At 41.4% G+C, this 22544-nt stretch overlaps 1 protein-coding gene across 1 annotated transcript; it reads right to left on the reverse strand.

Moving 5' to 3' along the window:
• Positions 1 to 1826: 1826 nt before the first annotated feature.
• On the reverse strand, positions 1827 to 22126 carry wdr19 (WD repeat domain 19). Its single transcript, XM_026947716.3, has 36 exons — positions 21996 to 22126; positions 21518 to 21609; positions 21349 to 21414; positions 21104 to 21235; positions 20782 to 20897; positions 20433 to 20548; positions 20270 to 20350; positions 19768 to 19880; positions 19363 to 19536; positions 19182 to 19252; positions 18827 to 18999; positions 17567 to 17681; positions 17330 to 17436; positions 16993 to 17115; positions 16731 to 16880; positions 16387 to 16534; positions 15590 to 15797; positions 15286 to 15445; positions 14558 to 14668; positions 14328 to 14437; positions 14128 to 14185; positions 13886 to 14032; positions 13528 to 13610; positions 13347 to 13430; positions 13113 to 13259; positions 12662 to 12786; positions 12002 to 12111; positions 11818 to 11886; positions 11413 to 11490; positions 9452 to 9548; positions 8947 to 9071; positions 8710 to 8791; positions 8359 to 8509; positions 7066 to 7189; positions 5852 to 5928; positions 1827 to 5424 (listed from the first exon to the last, which is right to left on the reverse strand). Exons 1-36 carry the CDS (start codon positions 21999 to 22001, stop codon positions 5310 to 5312), a joined length of 4044 nt encoding a protein of 1347 aa, XP_026803517.3. The 5' UTR covers positions 22002 to 22126; the 3' UTR covers positions 1827 to 5309.
• Positions 22127 to 22544: the final 418 nt, after the last annotated feature.

The raw sequence follows: 22544 nt of genomic DNA on the forward strand, positions 1-22544 counted from the left end.
CACTTTCAGACACCTTCACAACAGGATGTACCCATTTCTTAGCTGCTGACACTATACCATGAGCTTGACTACCTTGACTACCATGACTACATTAAATATGTATGCACAGTGAACAGAAAATAATCTACGCATTTTTTGTGAATTAGCTAGCTAGCATAGTCTCATAATTTAATTGGAACTGCCCTATGACTTCTGTGTATCACGGATTCCCCTTCTCAAAGCACTAATGAGCGCTGTTCTCATGTTTTTTTTTTTTTTGTTGTTGTTGTTTTTTGAGGTTATGTCATGTGCTATGTCTGGCCATATGCTTTTGTTCTGATTTTAGTCTTCAGCCCCTGTCCTGCCATTGGTATGTTTCTTGATTGTGTCCAGGTGTTCTGTTTAGTTTGCTTAGGTTGTCTTTATACATCTTGTTGTGTTGCGAAGTCTTGCCAATTGTATTTGTGCATTTCTAAGCCTTGTTTCATATTTCCATGTCTAGTATTTTGACCCTCACAGTTTTTCTCGTGTTTTGAAACATGGATTATCCTTGATATAATATAAACAGCCCAAAATTTCCTGTTCGTTATTGAGGTTAATCCCTATTGTATCTATAGCACTCACAAGAACTTTAACATTTTTCGGAAAAGCTGTTAACTCAAAACTCACTTAGAATAGAAGTATAAGGGCAGTCGTTAAATTTGATCAATAAACAATTTATCAATAAACACATATCTTTGTAAAACTATTTAATAAATCCTTCAAAATATGGTGGACTAATTCTGTAATGTTGGGTTTTGGTTGTAGCGTCCATGAAAATAGCCCACTAAAGAAAGTGAGCATGAGGGGGAGGAAATGATAGCTGGCACTTCAGTAGCAGTGTGTGTGTGAGGGAGGTAGAATAGTCCCTCTCATCCACTCCACACACACACACACACACACAGACACACATGAATGAATGAAGTGAGCACTGAGTGTATGGAGCTATACAGGTTTGACTGTACAAGAAATATGTATATTGATGTGTGTGTGTGTGTGTGTGTGTGTGTGTGGTAAAGAGCTAGAATGCAGTGGTGTGAATGTGTGAGCGTGTGGATTTGTGTAAGCGGAAAGGACATCAGAGCTCAGAGCATGGCTTTATGCCAGCCCACTGCAGAGGACGAACACACACACACACACACACACACACACACACACACACACAGTCTTTACTCGTTATTAACTTACTTCAACTACTTTCACTGCTACACTCTATATAATGAACCTAATGAATCTTCTTAGTGACTACTATAAAAACACACTCACACACTTCGCTACAACTATGTAGCTCAACAGACTTTCTTCCTTATATGTGAGTCATAGTACCTACCACACACACACACACACACACACACCATCTGTCAAAGAATAATCTGCACACAGCTCTCATTCTGCTCAGTCAAACCTGATACCTCTGGCTACAGAACTCTGCTTCCTGATTGGATGTCACTAATATGTCCAAATTAAAAGAAAGTGTTGATGATCACGGTAGAATCACATCTGTTTCAGAGTATTTAAAGTATTCGACCAGTAAAATTCGTTAATTTAAGAAAAATTTAAGTGCAAAATTATATATATTACACACGTATATATATATATATATATATATATATATATATATATATATATATATATATATATATATATATATATATATACACACACACACACACACACACACACACACACACACACACATTATTTGCTCCAAAATCATCATCTCACCCAAACCCAGACAATTCTCATCCTCCTGTAGGTTTAGCTTTCACGTTACACACATGTCAAGAAAGAAAGAAAGAAAGAAAGAAAGGGAGGCATAGAACACAGACCTTGTTTATCTTGTGTGTAAAGGTTTTTTTTTGTAGGCAAACAAAAAAAGAAAGTTTCAGTAACACAGAACTTCTTCGTACTCATACGCATATGCAGATAAATGCCAATCAACCGTAAATTACCAAGTACCTTCATGACACAGTTGATTTACATTTAGCGACGCCCACAAAACTCCATAAAAGGCAAAGCTCACAGAGAGCTGAACACCACTACACACTGAAAGAGTCGCAGTAATTCATCAACAATTACATGATCTGAAGCTGATCAATTGAAGTTCACATTACTGAGCACTCAGGAACTCAAATAAATGATTTACAAATACATGTCTTCATATCCTGTTTATAAATAAGGCTCAGTATGTCTACATTTTTTGTGTAAACTTAAAAAAAAATTGTCTTCCAACATAGACAAAAACTGGAAAATCTGAGAACCATATTTCCACATTGATAAACTACTCAAGAAGGGTAATTACACATTTTTAATCTTTGCTATATGAAAAAGTAAAATGTAAAAAATGTAAAAATTTCTCAAAAAAAAAAAAAATCCCAATTTTTTTATCCCTAACAAAACAACCCATAGAAGTCCAAGGCTGAAAAATATGAACCTGTACAGACGACACACTTTCAATCTGAGAACGTATTTCTCACACAGGTACAAGACGGATTCATGTAATTACATTCCACGCTCTTATCTGTGTACACTCAGGAGCAGCCTCCATCACCTATCAGCCCTCAGCGAAACATGAAAACGTCAAACGGACACATTTATCAATGATTATATTTATGAAAAACAGTTTCCTTTGTGCTAAAATCACTATCAGTGGCATAGGTGTGAGCGTACCTTAACAAATATCCTTAATATTTCAGATCTAAACACAGTACATCAAGTATTACATAGAGCAGAAATGAGAAATAACATTGAAGATACAAGGTACAAAGTATAAAAATAACAGGTGTGTCTTGTGTTCAGCTTTCAGCCTGTGAGGAAATTGTGTTTAAGGATGATTGGCGCATGTAATAACGTATGTATAACCATGTTATTACACAACATAGACAAAATTGTGTGTCTTTCAATAGCGAAGTCTAATCTGTACTAAATGACAGTGTTCTTGTGCTGTTTTAGACATACATAACTGAATTAAAATTGTATCTAGCTAGTGTATAAAGCTGCCTAGCTATCGGCTAGTTTTCTCAATTAATATCATTGTAACACCTAATTATTTGTTGTGAAGTATTTAATATGTAAGTATCAGTGACAAGTAGCTAATGTTAGCTAATGTATGCATTGTTTAACATTACTCAAACAATTGTTAGCCAATGTTTTTTTTTTTTTTAGCAATGTTAGCTAGCTATGTTAGCTTGCGGGTTAGTTCGTGTCATCAGGTATATAATTTTGGTACCTATAGTTTTATAAGTCCTTGTTACGGTAGAAGCAATATCAAAACAATTGCATTAATATAAACCTGTAATTTGAATTAAAGCTGCACTATTGTTAGAGCTGTTGTTATAGAAAATTAACCAACACCTCCTGACCAATCAGAATTAAGATTTCAACACTACGGAAAAAGCACAGGCATGGCTGGGGAAAGGAGTCTAGTCCTAACACATGCAGCATTAAATAGCACTGAAGAGGTACAAAGTATGCAAAATAAAAGGTGTGTCGTGTTCAGATTTCAGCCTGTGATGAAATTGTGTTTAAAGCTGCCTAGCTATCGGCTAGTTAACCCCGACTTAAAACAACAGAAAAAAGCTGTGAAAAGCTAGTAACTTTACTTACTACGTGACTAAACTAACTTAAATATTTACATTCAGGAAAACAGAAATAAAGTTAAAGAATGAGTTCAGCAAAAAAAATACACATAATTCTCTATTTATTACAAATGTTGTCAATCAACCAAATCATGTTTGGGGCATGTACAAGTTTGCACTGAAGCCACAAGGCTAATATAGCTAACATGTAATGGAACCTTATAGTAGGACTGTAGTCAAGTCCAAGACCAGGACTAGCTGAGATAGACTAAAGGCCAAGTCTTGGATCTTAAGCGGGTGGAGACCAAGTCAAGGTCGAGTCCAAGAAACTGAGATAAAATCTTTCATTTTGCAAATGGAGCCACATGGCTGATGTAGCTAACAAGTAATGGAACCATATAAGAGGGCTGTAGTCCAGACTGCCATTGTCTACAAGTCCAAGACCAGGACTAGTTGAGACTGAGCGAAGACCGAATCTTGAGTCTTAAAGGAGTGGAGACCAAGTCTTTCATTTTGCAAATGGAGCCACATGGCTAATGGCTCCAAGACCAGGACTAGCTGAGATCAAGTCAAGACCGAGTCTTAAGTCTTAAGTGGGTGAAGGCCAAGCCAAGGTCGAGGCCAAGAAGCCAAGATGGAGTGAAGACCAAGTCTTTCATTTTGTACTGGAGCCACATGGCTAATGTAGCTATTAAGTAATGGAACCGTATAAGAGGGTTGTAGTCCAGACTGGCAGTGTCTACAAGTCCAAGACCAGGATTAGCTGAGACTGAGTCAAGACAGAGTCTTAAGAGGGTGGAGACCAAGTCGAGAGCAAAAGATTCAATGCGAAAAGAAAGGACAACACGAGTGTTATTTTTACCATTTTGACCGTATTTAGTGAGACCAACGCCCAAGACCAAGACAGTTCCGTCAAAACAGAAAAAGTGTCAAGACAAGACTCGAGTCTTATAGCTTCCAGTTTAGTCTCGTGCAATCTACCTGCTAAAACAAGGACACTACAGAACTAAAAACAGCCTTCATTTCAAAGCTGAATCACTTTCTTCCTCAGCACAGTTCGGTGTCACTCAAGACCAGCGTCAGGATCAGCTAGGAGGCGTGGCCAAGAGTATGAACGGCGAATTGTACTGTACACCAGAAACATACTGTGTACAACAAACACATCTTTTCTGATTGACTACATTTGGATTAAAAGGGTGGAAACTGTTGATATTTCACTTTAGATTTGGAAGATGTCAATTAAAATATCATATTTGTAAAGCGAGCAGTGAAATAAACGAGCACTCCAACAATTATTTCTCAAAAATCACGTTTTTGTTTATTCTGAGATAAATATGAGCTCGGCAAACTCTATGACAAATCAGTATCACAACTGTACAAAATGGCTCTCATTTTCTTCTTGCTGCTGATTATCAAACTCTATTTTGCTTTTCAATCGATATGGAGGATGGCAGCACACACACACACACACACACACACACACACACACACACACACAAACACACACAAAATTGGTTGTTTGTCTCTTCCAAAGGCAAAACAGAGCAAGATTTTCTGCCATAACTATAGATGTGCGAGATTGTGTGTGTGTGTGTGTGTGTCCCCGTATGTGACTGTATGTGTCTATGTGTGGGGAAAAAGAAAAAAAAAAAAGCCAAAAGGATAGTAAGACGTGTGTGTGTGTGTGTGTGTGTGTGTGTGTGTGTGTGTGTGTCAGGGCTCGTTCTGGTCCTGCTGCAGATATTTGGAGCAGTCGGAGATCTTCTTCAGCTGACTTGCGCTCACACTCTCAGAACACATGGGACACGCTGATTCTGTCTCTAACAGCCTGTGGCGCACACACCCACACACACACGCACACACACACACACACACAGGTCACAATGTCCCTGCAAAACATATCTTAATGGAAACATCTTAAATATAGGCAGATTTATCTAATATAACAGGAAATTAAACACTTGGAGTTGTGCGGTTATCGTTACCACTCCAAAGTGTTTTATTCCTCTCATACCACAGCAAGTTACCAACGATTACAGTTGATCATTTATTAAAGAAACGTCCTACTTTTTTTAATCCATTTATAGTTACATTTAATGTCTATATAGGACCATATATGAAAGTAGCTTAAATCACAGAGCTGTGAAAACATTATATTTGTGTCACATTAATGTGAATGTAGCTTAAACGACAGCGCTCGCATTTGTGTTTCGAGGAATTTACTGCACATTTGATTGGACAGGGTTTGGACGTACTGTGTAAACTGAGAGTAGAGAGCAGGAAAGCTGCAGTGTGGACACACACACCAGTCCTCCTTCACCATGTGGCGACCCTGAGAGAGAAGACAGAATAATTATACCAGAGAGATAAAGATGTCTGTGTGTGTGTGTGTCTGTGTGTGTGTGTGTGTGAGATAGTCAAGGACCACGCATCCATCTGACCTAAACTGCCCCTGCCCCATGTTTACACAGTAAAAGTCTTACTCCTGCTACAGTTCTGGAGTTGCCATTGTGTTTTCCCTCAATTTTCTGGTAAAGTTTAATTTTCTAATGTCAGTATTAACTTCACCAGAACATCTCCTCTGTCACTGTTGCTTGTATGGTCTTTTAGATTCTTCGTAAACTAGCGAGCAAAAAACAAAGCAACCTAGTGACTGCCTAGCAGCCTAGCAAGCAAAAGCAAACGTTGAACAAGTTACCTCAGTCAGCAAAAGCAACCTTGTGAGTGAACGCAAATTAATGAGTGAAAGAAACCCAACATGTGAAATGACAGCGAACGAAAAAGCAAAAGCAAATTGCAGAGCAAAAGCGAAAGCAAACTAACCTGCGAATACAAGCTAGCAAGCAAAAAGCAAACTAAACTGAAAATAGTGAGCGAAAGCAAACAAGTGTGCGAAAGCAATCTGGTAATCGAAAGCAAATTAACCTGCAAAAGCACCAAAAGCAAACAACTGAATGAAAGCAATCTAGCAAATGAAAGCAAACTAATCTGCGAAAACAAAAGCACACAAATGAGTGAAAACAATCTAGCAAGCAAAGGTAACCTAACCTAACCTTGCGAAAGCAAAATAGTAAGCAAAAGCAAACAAGTATGGAACAGCGACCTGGCAGGTGAGAGCATACTACTGCGCAAAAGCGAATTAGAACAAAAGAAAGTGAGTGAAAGTAGCAAGTGGGAAAACCAATGTGAGCAGGTGAGAGAAAGCAAGCTAGCAAACGAAAGCAACGTAACCTGTGAAAGCAAATTGGAGCAAGTGAAAGCAAAACCAAAAGCAGCAGCAACTGTGCAAAAGCACACCTTGCAAGCGAAAGCAAACGTAAAACTGAAAGCAAACGACTGAACGAAAGCAAACTTGAGAGTGACAGTGCACTTTAGGATACAGCTAATATATTTTCAGCTATATGTTTCTCACACGTAAACCCACACCTGAAATGTTTTTTTGTTTTGTTTTTTAAACCCGAGTCCGTACCGTAGCGATGCAGTAGGGCAGGTTGTTCTTGCAGCCAGGGCAGAGCAGCTCACACTCAGGCAGGCTGAAGCCACAGTACGGACACGGAGAGCTCTCCTCCTCCACCTCAGACGTGTCCGGACGACTTAATACACACACACACACACACACACACACACACACAGAATGAGCAAAGACTGAAGTTGATGTCAGATCTGTCAGTAGAACTTCATCATTCTCTTATTTTAGCACTATCACCTGAGGTGCAGATACATTTCTAAAATATCTGCTGAACTTTTCACAACCTACTGTGACATACACCATGAGTTGGAGACAGTGCTGATTATAAAGTAGCAGAGGTACTATTCCTTGCTGTTGCTGCCTAACAAGGGATTTTAATGGGAGTTAAATTTGTGCCAAAAAAAATATTAAATCTAGAAAAAAGTGATGTGCTGTAACTAACATTATAAATATTGAAGGTGTGAGCAAAAATAAATTGTATGGCATCGATACAATTAACAGAGAAGGCACTTTGTAATAAAATATTTATATACAAGTAAAACATTAGCAATTCAAGAAGCCAAAAAGAGTTAGAGGAAAAACAAACAAACAATTAATAAAAATTGTAACCAAAAATCACGGAAAAACGAGTAGTAAAGACAGTGGATAATATGGATAGGGGAAAGCAATGTAGTGAGCAAAATGAGAGAAAGAAGTCTAGAAATTGAAAGCAGACTAACATGCGAAAGCAGAATAGCAAGCAAAAGCAAACGAGTGTGTGAAAGCAAGCAAAAGCAAACGAGTGCGTGAAAGCAAGCAAAAGCAAAGTAACCCAAGAGATCAGAATGGCAAGCAAAAGCAAACGAGCAAAAGCAAACAAGTGAACAAAAGTAATCTAGCAAGAGAAAGCAAGGTAACCTCTGAAAGTAGAATAGCAAGCAAATGCAAGCTAGCAAGCGAAAGCAAACAAACCTGCAAAAGCAGAATAGCAAGCAAAAGAAAACGAGCGAAAGCAAACAAGTGAACAAAAGCAATCTAGCAAGAGAAAGCAAGGTAACCTCTGAAAGTAGAATAGCAAGCAAATGCAAGCTAGCAAGCGAAAGCAAACAAACCTGCAAAAGCAGAATAGCAAGCAAAAGAAAACGAGCGAAAGCAAACAAGTGAACAAAAGCAATCTAGCAACCGAAAGTAAACTAAACTGTGAAAGTGAAATAGTGAGGAAAGCAAAATACTGATATTGTGTATGTGTATGTGTGTGAGTGTGTGTGTGTGTGTGTGTGTGTGTGTGTGTGTGTGTGTGTGTGTGTGTCTTACCGGACCATGGCCTCGATCTTCTTCTTGTATTTGGGGTCGATCTGACCGCGGTACTCGGGCCTCATCAGCATCGCTGCAAAGCTGAAAGCCGAATTTTTTAATCCGGCACGATGGCACTCAATGACAGCTGATGTCAGGATGGGGACGACATCTGAAATGCACACACACACACACACACACACACACACACACACACACACACACACACACACACACAGAGAGTTCCAGAGACTTGTCAGATCTATAGACACACTGAAGCTGTTCTGGCAGCAGCCTTACTTTAATTTATCACCCATCTGTGTGTGTGTGTGTGTGTGTGTGTGTATGTGTGTGAGAGAGAGAGAGACTCACGTGTGCGGAATTTGCTGATGTTGTTGGAGACTCGGATCAGCATGCGTGCTCCCTTCAGATGGTCTCCTCTCTTCACGTGTATCTGACAAATTTATTCTTTACATTAGGCGTCGGCTAATCAATAACACACACTGACACACATTTCTGCTCATTACATTAACCACCAGCACACAACTGAAGATATCTCATCAGATAGATATGTGTGTGTGTGTGTGTGTGTGTGTGTGTGTGTGTTACCTTCACCAGTATGTAGCTGTGTAGTATCATCAGATTGGTGACCATCTCAGCTGGGATCTTAATATTATTATTCTGAAGTTCCATGTACATACTGAACAGGACGTCGTGGGCATTCCTGTAGTTACCTACCACACACACACACACACACACACACACACACACACACACACACACACACACACACACACACACACACACACAAGGGGTGGATAAATCAGTACCCTAAGCAGATTTAATGTCTAGGCTAATAGATATTTTTCATAGTTGCCCAGCTAGAATTATGTTATAGCCCATATCTATTTTCAAACATTGGGAGGCGGGGCCTAGGGGACATTTGCATAAATGCAACGACTACGTAACCTCTAGTCATCTTCTACGGAATGACACCGAATTGTGCCATACACATAAAATTCCAGCGTCCATCTACATGTTGAAATTTGTAATTCGTTCACTACATTCGTTTCGTAACACCAGACACCAAACACGATGTACGATGTACACACACCTGCTGTCTGCTCCTCTCTGGCGATGATGATGGCCGTCCTCACACTCTCCCTGTAGAGTTTGACCGCCATGTACAGCCGGAATAGATACTTAGCGTCCTGGGAAAGAAAGACGGGAGTTACATACAAACATCAGCCAATCACCTGCTGTCTAGCCCAATCATACGGTACACAAACACTAAACCACTCCTACTACAGGCAAACAACAGACACTGACATCAGTGGGTTTTTTTTTCTCAAATGCTAGTGTTTACGTTTAGTTACGACATCCGCTGATTTAATAAAATGCCAGCACACGTTAATTTTAGTCTTAATAAGAACTAATTCAGTTAATAGAATTAATTCAAACAGGAACTAATGAATCGAAGACTAGGGTTTGGGATACAACTAATATTTAACATGTAACACAGAGTTGGTGAAACACACACACACACACACACACACACACACACTGACACACACACACGTTGGCTGGTGCTGTTTCAGCACAGCAGTGTTCTACTCACAGAGAGAGACTACATGCAGAAAGCGACAGAAACAAAACAAAAAAAAATATGAATGAGAGTTATTACAAAATTAGCAAGAACACAAAAAGCACCAAAAGTGACCAGATGAACAGTTCTGCCAAATCTGCTAACATACTGTAGCTAACAAGAAAGTAGCTAGCAAGACGGGAGTGCGTCTGTTCTCAGTGTCCTAGGTTCTTTCAGCACTATGTTCAATCTTAATGTCACAGCTGAGGTCATGGAGTCATCAAAATGCCTTAAAGCATTCTTACATCGCCACTAACGTCTGAATTTAGTGTAAAACCTCTCACAATTAATCAAAGTTACAAATACTTTATAAAACAGGGCAAATGTCTGTCTATAACAGTGGTATGGATATAGTTGCTTCTTAGAAATAAATTCCCAGGTCCCTATGATCCCAGGGTTCTATTTGTATGTTTTGTGTTTAATAAGGGAACATATGGACCTGTATAAACAGACCTATGGGAACATGGGGAGCTGGGAACATAGGGACCTGGGAACATAGGGACCTGGGATCATAGGGACCTGGGATCATGGGGAGCTGGGTAAATAGAACCCTGGGAACACATGGAGTTGGAAATATAGGGAACTGGGCAAATAAAATCCTGGAAATATAGAGACCTGGGAATACAGGGACCAGGCAACAGAGCAACCTGTAAACATAGGGAGCATAGTAGATAGAAACCTGGGAACACAGGGACCTGGAAGAATAAGGAGATGGGATAATAGGGACCTGGAAAAATACAGACCTGTAAACAGAACACTGGGAACACTGGGAACACTGGGACACCTTAACAAATGAATCTGGGAACATAGAAATCTGGGGTCCTCAGTAAATATTACCCTTGGACTATAGGGAGCTGGGAATATAGGGAACTGGGTAGATAAAACCCTGGGAACATAAGGACTTGGGAACATTGGGACCTGGAAAAGTAGGGACCTGGTTAAACTGAACCCTGTGAATATAGGGATTTGGGAACATATGGACCTGGAAGCATACTGAGGTGGGAATATAGGGACCAGGGAATATGGGAGCCTGTAAACACAGGAAGCTGGGTAAACAGAACCCTGGAAACACAGGAAGCTGGGTAAATAGACCCCTGGGAAGACAGGAAGCTGGGTAAATAGACCCCTGGGAAGACAGGAAGCTGGGTAAATAGACCCCTGGGAAGACAGGAAGCTGGGTAAATAGACCCCTGGGAAGACAGGGAGCGGAAAAATCCAGGTTTACCCTGCTGCTAACACTTATTGCTAACTGCTGCATTTCATATCCTGCTAGCTTCTACTTCATGATAGCCACATAGAATTTTTGGCAGAATTACCCATAGCCAAAAATCTTTTTTTTTGGGCTATATCTTATGTCTTCAGCTTTTTTACAAAAAAGGCACATTTTGATCAAAAGTTATTGAATATTAGTTATTAAACATGCATTTTACCTTTGGTATTCCGTCACTCTCACCCATGAGATAATCAATCAACTGATTGCTCAGAGCCTGGTCTTTGGCTTCTCCTACCTGCGAAAATACACAGGTAATATTACAGCTCTAACAAAACACAAATTATAACCAGTCAATCAAGTAATTCGATTAGATTCACTGGTCTTCCCAAAGTTTGTTTATAAAGTAAGAAGATGTTTGTTGAACATTTATGGAAGGAGTCTCCAGTAATTTTTCCTTCATGGGAAAGTCTTTAGGATGGAAAAGTTTACACTGTGTGGATTCTACATCTGCACTGCCAAAGGGACCGGATTCTACCATATACATATTGTTTGGTTCATTAAGCCAGCTGTAATCCAGCTTTTATCACCATCATCATCATCATCATCATCATTCCATCCTTACCGTCTCAATTGCCATTTCTATAGCCACATTATCATCAGTGTTGGGACACTTCAGAAAGTGCTTCAGCGCCTGAGAAAGACAGGGACATGGAGAGGTAAATGAAAAGAGGATTAATGATTCCTCTGAATGCAGTAGTCAGAGAGATAAAGACCAAACTGAAGAAGGACAGTGTGAGGACACTCACCCTGCTGTACTGGCCACACTTCCGGAAAAACTTCCCAGCCAGCAGGTGCTTCTTTTCTCCCTCGAAATAGAGTGCTATGCTCTGGTAGTCCTCCATACTGGCCTCGGAGCCTGGCGACGACACACACACGTACACACACACACGTACACACACACGCATACAAGAGAATTCAAGACAGAGTATCCGCTGCTTCTTATATTTCTCTTTATCAAATGCGTAGCCAGACAGATGGACAGAGAAGCAGAAAGAGAGAGAGACAAACTGGTGGATGGACAGCTGGAGGGAGAGCTAGACAGACACTTGGACACACAGAAGGAGAGAAAGAGTATAGAAAGATAGACAGGCAGTGAAATAGAAAAACAGACAGATCCAAAAGAAAGGCAGATGGTCAGACAGGTAGACATTCTGACAGATGGACAGAAAGACGGACAGCCTCAGATGGAAGAGAAGACAGACAGGCAGATGGATGGATGGATAGACAGTGAGACAAAAGGACAGACAGATGAAAAGTCAGGCATACAGACATACGGACAGGCAGGGAGAAAGACAGAAAGTCAGACAGCTGGATGAAAAAAAAAAACGACAATTTTTTTTTTTTTTCTCCTGCAGATAAACCGGATCAGGATCTGAGTGTGCTGATTGGGTGAGATGTGACCTCACCGATGATGTCAGCATACACCTCCATCTGGCCGTGCTGCTGGGCGAGCTGGAAGGCCTCGTCGCTGCAGTGTGACATCACAAGGAACTGGATGGCCGAGCCATAATCGCTCAGACGCAGAAAAAACCTGCAGGTGATAAAGAGAATGGCATCAAATTTACATCCGTTCGTTCATTCATCCTCAATAAGTGCTTTATCTTCGAGGCGAGAGAATTCCCAGCAGGGAACTACACACACACACACACACACACACACACACACACACACACACACACACACGTTCATAAGCTCTTTCACAAGTTCGAGTAAGCAATTCATTAAATAGATCTACATTAAGCTGAAACTCTACTGCTGTAACTCATCTCTTCAAACCATTAACTGATTTTTTAAAGTGTAAATTTAAGAGCAGAACGTTTGTGTCTTCCATTATAAACATCTCTCTGTGTGTCAGACCTGGCCACCATCTTGGCTCCATCGATGGACTGAGTTTCCCGCACGATCCTGACCGCTTCCTCCGGATTATTAAGATGCTCCAAGAGGATCCGGATCACGCTGTCCCAGTCCCGGGCGCTCTCGTAGGCCAACACGGCCTCTTTGTATCTTCACACACGATAACAGATATGAATTACAGACTTAAATTCGGTGCAGTATTTTTTTTGCAGAGTGTAAATGATGCAGCACACATACTTTCCATCAGCCTCCTTGGCCTTAGCGTACTGCAGGTGAATTTTGGGAGAGCTCACATGGGGCAGCAGCTCTCCAACCTTTGCCCTGAAACACAGAGGTCAGAAGTCACAGGTCCACATGACCCCTAAAATACGCCTTCAGCTATTAATTATAGTAAATATATGCGCATATTATTTTGTACCAGTTCTTGCAGCGAATGTAGACAGAAGCAGCCTTGTCATAGTACTGGCCTTTCTCATAAAGCTGAGCCGCTTCAGAATATTGCTGCGAAACAGAAAAAATTAGTCAGATCGCACGAAGGAAAAGAGCATTCTTTTGTTTTATTTAAAAAAATAATTTTACACTGGCTTCATGATAATGAGTAACAAAAATAGGTGCTATAGGTATGGAGTAAAACACGTTAGAGTTAATGTTACCACCCCAAAGCTGATAATTTTCCTATAAGAGCATATCCTGAAGTGTTTTATTACTGTTATACCACAGCAGTTTCTACACACACACACACACACACACACACACACACACACACACACACACACCTTCATGCTCTCCAAGATGGCGCCGCAGTCTTTCTTCAGCGTTTTGCTCGGGTGTTTGATGGCCTGGTTGACTCCTCTGCGGATGTCTCCCATCCTGATGGACATGCGGGCCACTCCAGCCAAACAGCTCTCGTCATGCTCCTGGAACTATACACACACACACACACACACACACAAACACAGACATGATGTTTTAACTCTCTGTAGGATTTCATCTTGTAAATACTAGCAAATGCTCTTACCTTGTTGTCTCCAGTAATGCCTTTCTCATAGTGAGCCAGGGCGTTTGTGTAATCTCCACTAAATAACGAAAAACACCAGTGCAATTAAGGTCTCGGAAAAAATGATAAACTCGCAGAGTCATACAGTAAGTGTGGCATGTTTTTATAGTAGTTTAATTTAAACATTTTTTTTTTTTGCATTTATACAAGGAAAAGCTTACACAAACTCTAGCTGGATGGCGTATTCCTTAGATATAAAGGGGATTTCATCAGGATGTAGCCTCTTAGCTAGCTGCAAAGCGCTGTCCCAATGTTGCAGGTCCCTCCTCATCTACACACACACACACACACACACACACACACACACACACAGTTTAACCATGCCATTATAGCTGTGTTAGAATGGTTTGAAATGCCCCTTAATTTGTGTGTGTGTGTGTGTGTGTGAGACCTCCAGTGCTGCCATTGGATATGAGGAAGCCAGGTAAAGGTCTTGAGCTTGGTTGTAGTCGTTGCAGAACATCGCCAGGTGTCCAGCCAGCAGATTCTGATCCTCTATTCCCTGAGAACAAGAGAATATTATTTATAAAAAGGAGGCGTGGCATCTGTGGTTATCAGATCTAGTGAAGGAGGCATGGCCTCTGTGTTTCAGACCTAGTGAAGTGGGCGTGGCTTCTGTGTCTGTCAGACCTAGTGAAGTGGGTGTGGCCTCTGTGTTTGTCAGACCTAGTGAAGGAGGCATGGCCTCTATGTCAGACCTAGTGAAGTAGGCGTGGCCTCTGTGTCTGTCAGATCTTGTGCAGTAGGCATGGCCTTTGTGTTTGTTAGATCTAGGGAAGTGGGCGTGGCCTCTGTGTCTGTCCGACCTAATGAAGTAGGCATGGCCTCTATGTCAGATCTAGTGAAGTAGGTGTGGCCTCTGTGTCTGTCCGACCTAGTGAAGTGGGTGTGGCCTCTGTGTCTGTCAGACCTAGTGAAGTGGGTGTGGCCTCCGTTTGTCAGACCTAAAGAAGCAAGCGTGGCCTCTGTGTCTGTCAGACTTAGTGAAGGAGGTGTGGCTTCTGTGTCTGTCACTCTCAGTGAAGGAGGCGTGGCCTCTGTGTCTGTTAGACTTAGTGAAGGAGGTGTGGCTTCTGTGTGTGTCACTCTCAGTGAAGGAGGCGTGGCCTCTGTACACACCTTGATGTCCTCCAGTGACAGCACCATGCCCACATTGCCCATGCTGCGATACACTCTGATGGCCAACTCCACCTCCATGTGATGGAGACACGCCTTGCCCAGCTCCGCCCAGGCCTCGGTCCTGCCCAGCGCTGAACACAAAGACCACGCCTCTGAGAACCTGCGCGCACACACACACACACACACACACAATGATTGCACAATGCAACAATCACACACACCAAATATTCTAAATGTTTTCTTGGAAGTAATAATAATATAAATTTTAAAAAGTGTCTGTGTGTGTGTGTGTGTGTGTGTGTGCCTCTTGAGCTTGATGGCTTGCTGCAGCTGGGGCTGGAGCTGCTCTTTGCTGCTGCTCGTCTGTGTGGTGCTGAGGAAAGAGTGTGTGCTCAGGAGTATGCTGCTTGTCTTGCCGCTCTGCGTCTGGCACGTCAGTTCGCCGTTATACAACAGCAAGGGCTTGTGGGAAAACGGCAGTTTGGTGGCACCCACCAGAATCACCTTCGAACCTGAGAGAGGCGGGGATATTACTTTTACATTATCACAGGGACAGAACTGGAAAACAGTACAACTATAAAAGCATAAAAATACATACAAAACAAACAGATACAGTTTCCTCCAGAATTATTGGCACCCTTCATAACAATGTGTAAAAATGATTGCATAATAATAAACATTACACACAATATTTCAAAAGTTTCTTTCCACTCAAACAGAAACTATTTATCTTTCTTCTAACCAAAATAATTCTCACTAAAACAACTCTTTAATAGTATGTTCTCTTAATAATATGTGTGCCGAAATTATTGGCACCCCAAGAATTATTTTAAATGAATGCTCTCAGTCCATAGAACCCCTGATGTTGCATTTAACCATTCCCCGTTTCCCTGGGGTATAAATATAAGGTTGCACACATGTAAAATCTCTTTGTAACAGTATTTCAACCCAAAACCCTGTTGCTTCTGCCAGGAGGTTAGGAACAGATGATGAGTCAAACAGACTTGGATTTGAACTGTTGTAAAACAATAAAATATGGTCTTGGACAGTGAACTAAAACTCAGCAGTAAGTAAATGAACTGATTAAGAGTTCTTCTCTACCCTGTATGGTGTCCTTGTGGAAGGCGTAAGTGTACACTTTGTCCTCGTCGAACGCCACAAAAATGGCTTTATCGTTCACCCAGTTTTCCCACAGTACACCTGTTATGGTGGAGGAGAAGTCAGGGATCTCGAACAGCGAGCTGTCCACCTGCACATTACGTCAGAAACCCAAAAACACAACACCAGCTTATTAATATATTTGCAGCTAAAGGTATTTTGTAGTAACATCATATCGTCATATTTCTCATCCAACAATAAGCACAAGCGAAGGATATATAGGGAACATATTAAACCAGAGGAGAGTGGGAGAATAAGAAACTGTGTGTGTGTGTGTGTGTGTGTACCGGAGAGTAAAGGAATCCATCACTCTTGTCATCGATGAAGACGAGCCGGGTTCCGTTGGGGTCGGGGAAAACCTTGCGCACGGCCACTTGGTGGCGATACTCGTTCACACTCTGCCAGTCCTCGATGTAGAAACACTGAATCAGACCAGTCTAGAGAGAGAGAGAGAGAGAGAGAAAGAGAAGAGAGAGAAAGATGACACTCAGTACAATCAGAGACAGAGTGTGTATGTGTATATTTACGTGTGTGTGAGAGATGTCCTACATCCGTTCCGTAGAAGAGAAACTCCGTGGATAGTGCGTGGCTGAGGATACGATATTTCTGTTCAGGATCTGGGAAGAGTTTCGTCTGTCTGTCCTCCTGAACGTCCTGGTCCTCACCTTCAATCTACACACACACACACACACACACACACACACACACACACACATTTTTGTTTTGTTCATATTTTGTACAGACTCTCCTGCATCACTAATGTGCTGTAAATGTGAGTAAAAGAGTGATGAGTGATGACACCCAAAACTGAAATGAACTGCTTGGTAGAATAAATCACGTCGATCACGTCACACACACATCACACACACATCACACACACTCTTACCATATGCAGCTGGACCTTTCCCTCGAACAGAGCCGCTGCGTAGTCACAGTTCAGACACAAACTGGCCACTGTGCCTAGATATTCAGTGTCCTTGAGACGTTCCACACCTACACAACCCCACACACATCATCACAATTTAAAGCACAAGTTACTAACTGCTAACCTGCTTCCTGTTGTCTCACAATCACACATCCACACACATCCACACACACACACACACACACACACACCACTTACCTCTGTCTCCTATCGAATAAAACCACGCCCTGTTGTTCATCCCAACAGCCAGGTGGTACGGTCCCACGGCAATAAAGTTAGGCTCCACCTCCACTGCCACGGTAACCGCAGCTTCCTGTGTGGACAGGAAACAGGAAGACGACTGAAGCAGGGACACGCAGCATGTAAATCACAAATTCTGTCTTAAACGATGCATATAATTATATAATTTAAACAAACAGAAGCTATTACATATAGTGTTTCCTCCAAAGCTACGCCCACAAAACACGCCTGAATATTAAAGCAATCTTCTGGCAAAAAAACTCGGACAGAAACATGATTAACAGGCACGTGATTAATAGGACCCTAAATATTGTAAACACTGTGCATAATTTTATAACACTCTATAAAATTGACTATAAAATGTGAATTGTAACACAGACTTCATAAAATGCACAATGTGGTAGCGTCACTACATTCAGTCCAACACTGCCCTCTGGTGCACACACCAAGGGTTAAACAGTATTGTTTCAGTATTTTCAGTATGTATTACCTTTACTTTTACTTTATAATATTTTGCTTTGATATGTAATAAGTATGTCGTAATAACGTTTTAGTATATGTAACATTTGTTTCTGATATGTCCAATGTTTTTCTAAATGAAATTAAATGTCTTTCCTGTATTAGAGATAAGATGACATACAGTCTGAGTAAACGAGTAAACCGAGTAATGACCGAGTAAACAACTCAAAATCAAATAGAATTTAAAGAAGAAAAAGTACAAGGTGAAAGTCTATAGAGTTCATGTAGATTAACTACTAAACATCAACAACCAGAAACTATTGACAATTCAATTCAATTTTATTTGTAGGTACACTACAGATAGCCTTTACGTAGTTTATACATATTACATAGATACTCTATATATAGTCTACATGTAGTCTTTAGATAGTATATAGATAGTCTTAAGGTACTCTATACACATACTATAGATAGTCCATCATCTATAGATAGTCTATAGATAGGATATATATTGTGTATAGATAGTCTATAGCTAGCCTGTAAGTAGTCTTTAGATTGATAGCTTTAGATACTCTATATACATACTATAGATAGTCTGTAGTTTAAAGGTCATCTATAAATAGTGTATAGATATTCTATAGATATTTATGGAGTGTCTACTGTGAACTATTCAAATAAAGTGCTACCAACAATATAATGAAATTCATAAGAGAACTGCGGGCGCGTGTGTGTGTGTGTGTATGTGTGTGTGTTGCTCACCCCCTCCACCTGATTGGCGACGGTGACCTCCAGCAGGGACGTGAGGTAAGCGATGCGTGTGCCACAGCTGTGTCCGAGGATGGGCAGCTTGGTCAGATAGACGTGCAGTCTGCCCTGCTGAGACGACACAGCCAACAGCTGACCATCGTCCGTCCAACAGATCTGATCCAACCCTGAGAGACAGGGACATGTTTACTACACAACAATAACCAAAATTTGCTAAACAACAACCAACAAAAAGGATTGGATGCTCCAATGTTTTACATCGAGCAGATTTTGCAGATTCTGAGGAAGCTGTGAAGTACAGAGCAAAAAAATAATCTGTGTGGACATCTGAGAGCGTAAAAGCAGCCACCTTTAGTCTCCTCGTCCAGCGTGACGATGGCATCCATCTCCTTCAGATCAGTCAGGTCATGGATCTTTACACTACACAGAGAACACATATACGTTACTACACACACACACACACACACACACACACACACACACAGATTCTGCAGCATACAGAACACAGAGCTGAACATACAAACACACACCAGTTATCGCCACATGACGCAGCCTTGTTGAGAGCCTGAGAGATGGCGATGCTGCTCAGACTGTCTTTGTGATTATGAGCCTGGAAAAGTTCTTGTCCAATCTCACGGATGTGTGTGGAGATCACCACGAAATAACCATGCGAGAATCCGATCATTATATAACCATCACCATACCTGCACGAGAGAGAGAGAGAGAGAGAGAGAGAGACAGAGAGAGAAAGAGAGAGAGAGAGAGAGGGATTGTAATCAATATCCCACTTATGGGTTTTACAGATTTCCAATTCTCCAATATTTTTTGCTTCAGCCACGCCTACTCACACCTAGACACACCCACATGGCTGAACCCAAAACAAGGTTAAAGCAACAGTTGTGTGTGTGTGTGTGTGTGTGTGTGTGTGTGTGTACCAGCGGTAAGAGACGATGTTGCCGTAGCGCTCCTGGAAAGCAAGTTCGATGGGGTTATCCGGGTCGTTCAGGTTAAACAGGAACAAAGTCGCCTTCCCCACCGCCACGCTCACCTAAAGGTCAGAGGTCAAGCAGTCATATGATGCCATGGTAACAATAAACTAGTTATATAATGACTTTGATAACTATGAAATATGAAAACTATAAATGATTCAATCTGAATGAATCTGGGCTGAGTTTCCCAAAAGCATCACAAATATCACAGACAGAGAGAGAGAGAGAGAGAGAGAGAGAGAGAGAGAGAGAGAGATAGTTCATTGTCATGCTCGCGCTACCATTTAACGATGATTTGTGTTCTGCGATGCTTTCGGGAAACTCGGCCCTGAGTGAATCTGAACGAATCATTTAACCGAACAGACTCAAATGATTTGAGTCAGTGAAATTACAGTTATATCTCTAGAGAGTGTGTGTGTGTGTGTGTGTGTGTGTGTGTTTCACCCACCGTGCTCTCTCCTGGTGATGATCTCTCATCCGTCTTCATCACGGAGAATTGAATATCAGCTGGATCCGCTCGAACGGAGGTCTGAGGGACACAGAGAGAGTGGAGGAGGACATCAGAACACACACAACACACACACACACACACACACACACACCCATCACACCTGTCGGATGGTGTCTCCTTCATGGTTGCTGATTGTGATATTGTGATCCTCGCTGCCCAGCGCTAACAGGTTCTGAGAACTCCAGCAGCCACATGTGATCCTTTTAGTGTGTTTACCTACAACCCCACACACACACACACACACACACACACACTCCTGAGTTTGTAGAAACAGTGAAAACTGACTGTTTAATAACTAAATTCACATTTTCAAAGCACAATCTGAATGAATCTAAATGAATCTGAGCAAATCTGAATGAATCATTTAAGGAGCCAAATGACTTGAATCACTGAAATGATTTTTTCATCTTGTGTGTGTGTGTGTGTGTGTGTGTGTGTTATTTTTTTACCCAGCACTGGAATCTTGCGTGAGGTTTGCTGGTTGTAAATGAGCAGATTTCCTTTAGACGTCCCGACCGCCAACAACGGCCCCGTTTTGGACCAGAGCAGAAAAGACAGCTGATCTCTAAACACAATCAAGAACAACAATACTCAAGAGTAAAGCGAAGAAGAAGGCGTGGCCTCGGTATCCGTCAGTCACAGTGAAGGGGGCGTGGTCACTTAATGCACCCCATATTCATATAGCAAATCTAATGAACTACTTATTGATTGATTTATTTATTAAAAACATCAGTTTTCATCACACACACACACACACACACACACACTCACATGGATCTCATGCCGCTGTCCAGCTGTGACGTCTTATTGATGTTGGCGTCCCACAGATGAATGGAAGTGGATTTTTCCGCAATGACGGCCAACGTGTCTCCGTCTTTATCCCAGTCCAAAGAAATGCACCTCCTACACACACACACACACACACACAAACACACACACACAAGCACAGGTGATATCCAGGAAGATTTATTCACAGAAAAGTGGTTTATGCAGATGTTACAGATGTGTCTGCTTACCCAGGGAGATTCATCTCGTTCATCTTCTGGCCATGGCGGTCGAAGATCTTGACGGAGTTGTCGGGTCTAAACATTGGACAGACCAAAACACACATTTCCTCTGTTTATTAATCAGAAAGAAAGGAATAAATGTGTGTGTGTGTAAATGAATCTGATAAATGATTCCCACCCAGCAACAGCCAGATAATTCCCTAAAGATTTCTGCCATTTGTACTGCAAACATGATCCACTCCAGGCTTTTTCAGAAAGAGTGAAAACACGCTGAAAGAGAAGAAGTAATAATAATAATAATAATAATAATAATAATAATAATAATAATAATAACAGCAGCAGCAGTAGTCTCTAAAAGCCCTTAGTCTCTCTGTAGGAGGCAGTTACACAGTTGTACACTAATACTAGCCTACTCCATAGCTCGCTAGTATTCTCTAATAGCAGCTAAGCCATTAAGCTAGCTATGCATACTAATTAGTGCACTAGCTAGGATGCTCATTAGCTTTATTAGCCAGCTAGCTGCTCCGTTAGCTGCAGCTCCGAAAGCAGCGGCGTCGTGTGAGGTGAAAAAAAACCCTAAACCACTTTCGACAGCATGAATTAATACATTTCTCGTCTTTTCGTTTTAAACAAACAACATAACCCGCTTTACACACCTTCATTCTTTACAAATAAGCACCATAACAGGTAAGTTTCTCCTTCCCAGAATGCTTCGCTGCAACGCGTCTACGTCTCCCTTAGCGACCTCCTAGAAACAGCCAATCAAAACACACAGACGTTGTCTTTTAAACCTACCCGTATTCCGGTAAATCCCGCCCCTTGAGCAATGATTGGCTAGTCGTGAGCACTCATCCGCGTCACAGCAGCGATTGAACGACTTCTCAATTATCCAATCGGCGGTAGGGCTGTGCGTGTGTTAGCCAATCACAGTGCAGTAGGCGGGATTGTGTGGGAATGCATGTAGAAAATCGGGTGTTTTTACGTGGAAAAGATTGAATTATAAACGCAGGGGCTTTAACTCTGTGTAAAAGGAGTAATTTAGACCAAAATTAAAGTAAATAAAAACATTCCCTCATATCCCAAATGTAGTTTATCAGCCAAGGAATGTTTATTGTCTGAAATTTGGTACTTAGACTGTAGGCCATTGGTTGCCATAGACATGTTTAGCAGCCCTTCTTGACCCTGAGCATCAGTGTAAGACCACC

Source organism: Pangasianodon hypophthalmus, chromosome 28 (genome assembly GCF_027358585.1).
Source record: "Pangasianodon hypophthalmus isolate fPanHyp1 chromosome 28, fPanHyp1.pri, whole genome shotgun sequence".
NCBI classification, from domain to species: domain Eukaryota; kingdom Metazoa; phylum Chordata; class Actinopteri; order Siluriformes; family Pangasiidae; genus Pangasianodon; species Pangasianodon hypophthalmus.

Coding starts and splice junctions, on each gene's coding strand:
- wdr19 (XM_026947716.3), bottom strand. Junction 16,881..16,992: donor TTCTCTTCTACGGAACGGAT/GTAGGACATCTC, acceptor CTCTCTCTCTAG/ACTGGTCTGATTCAGTGTTT. Junction 8,510..8,709: donor CATCAGCAAATTCCGCACAC/GTGAGTCTCTCT, acceptor TGTGCATTTCAG/ATGTCGTCCCCATCCTGACA.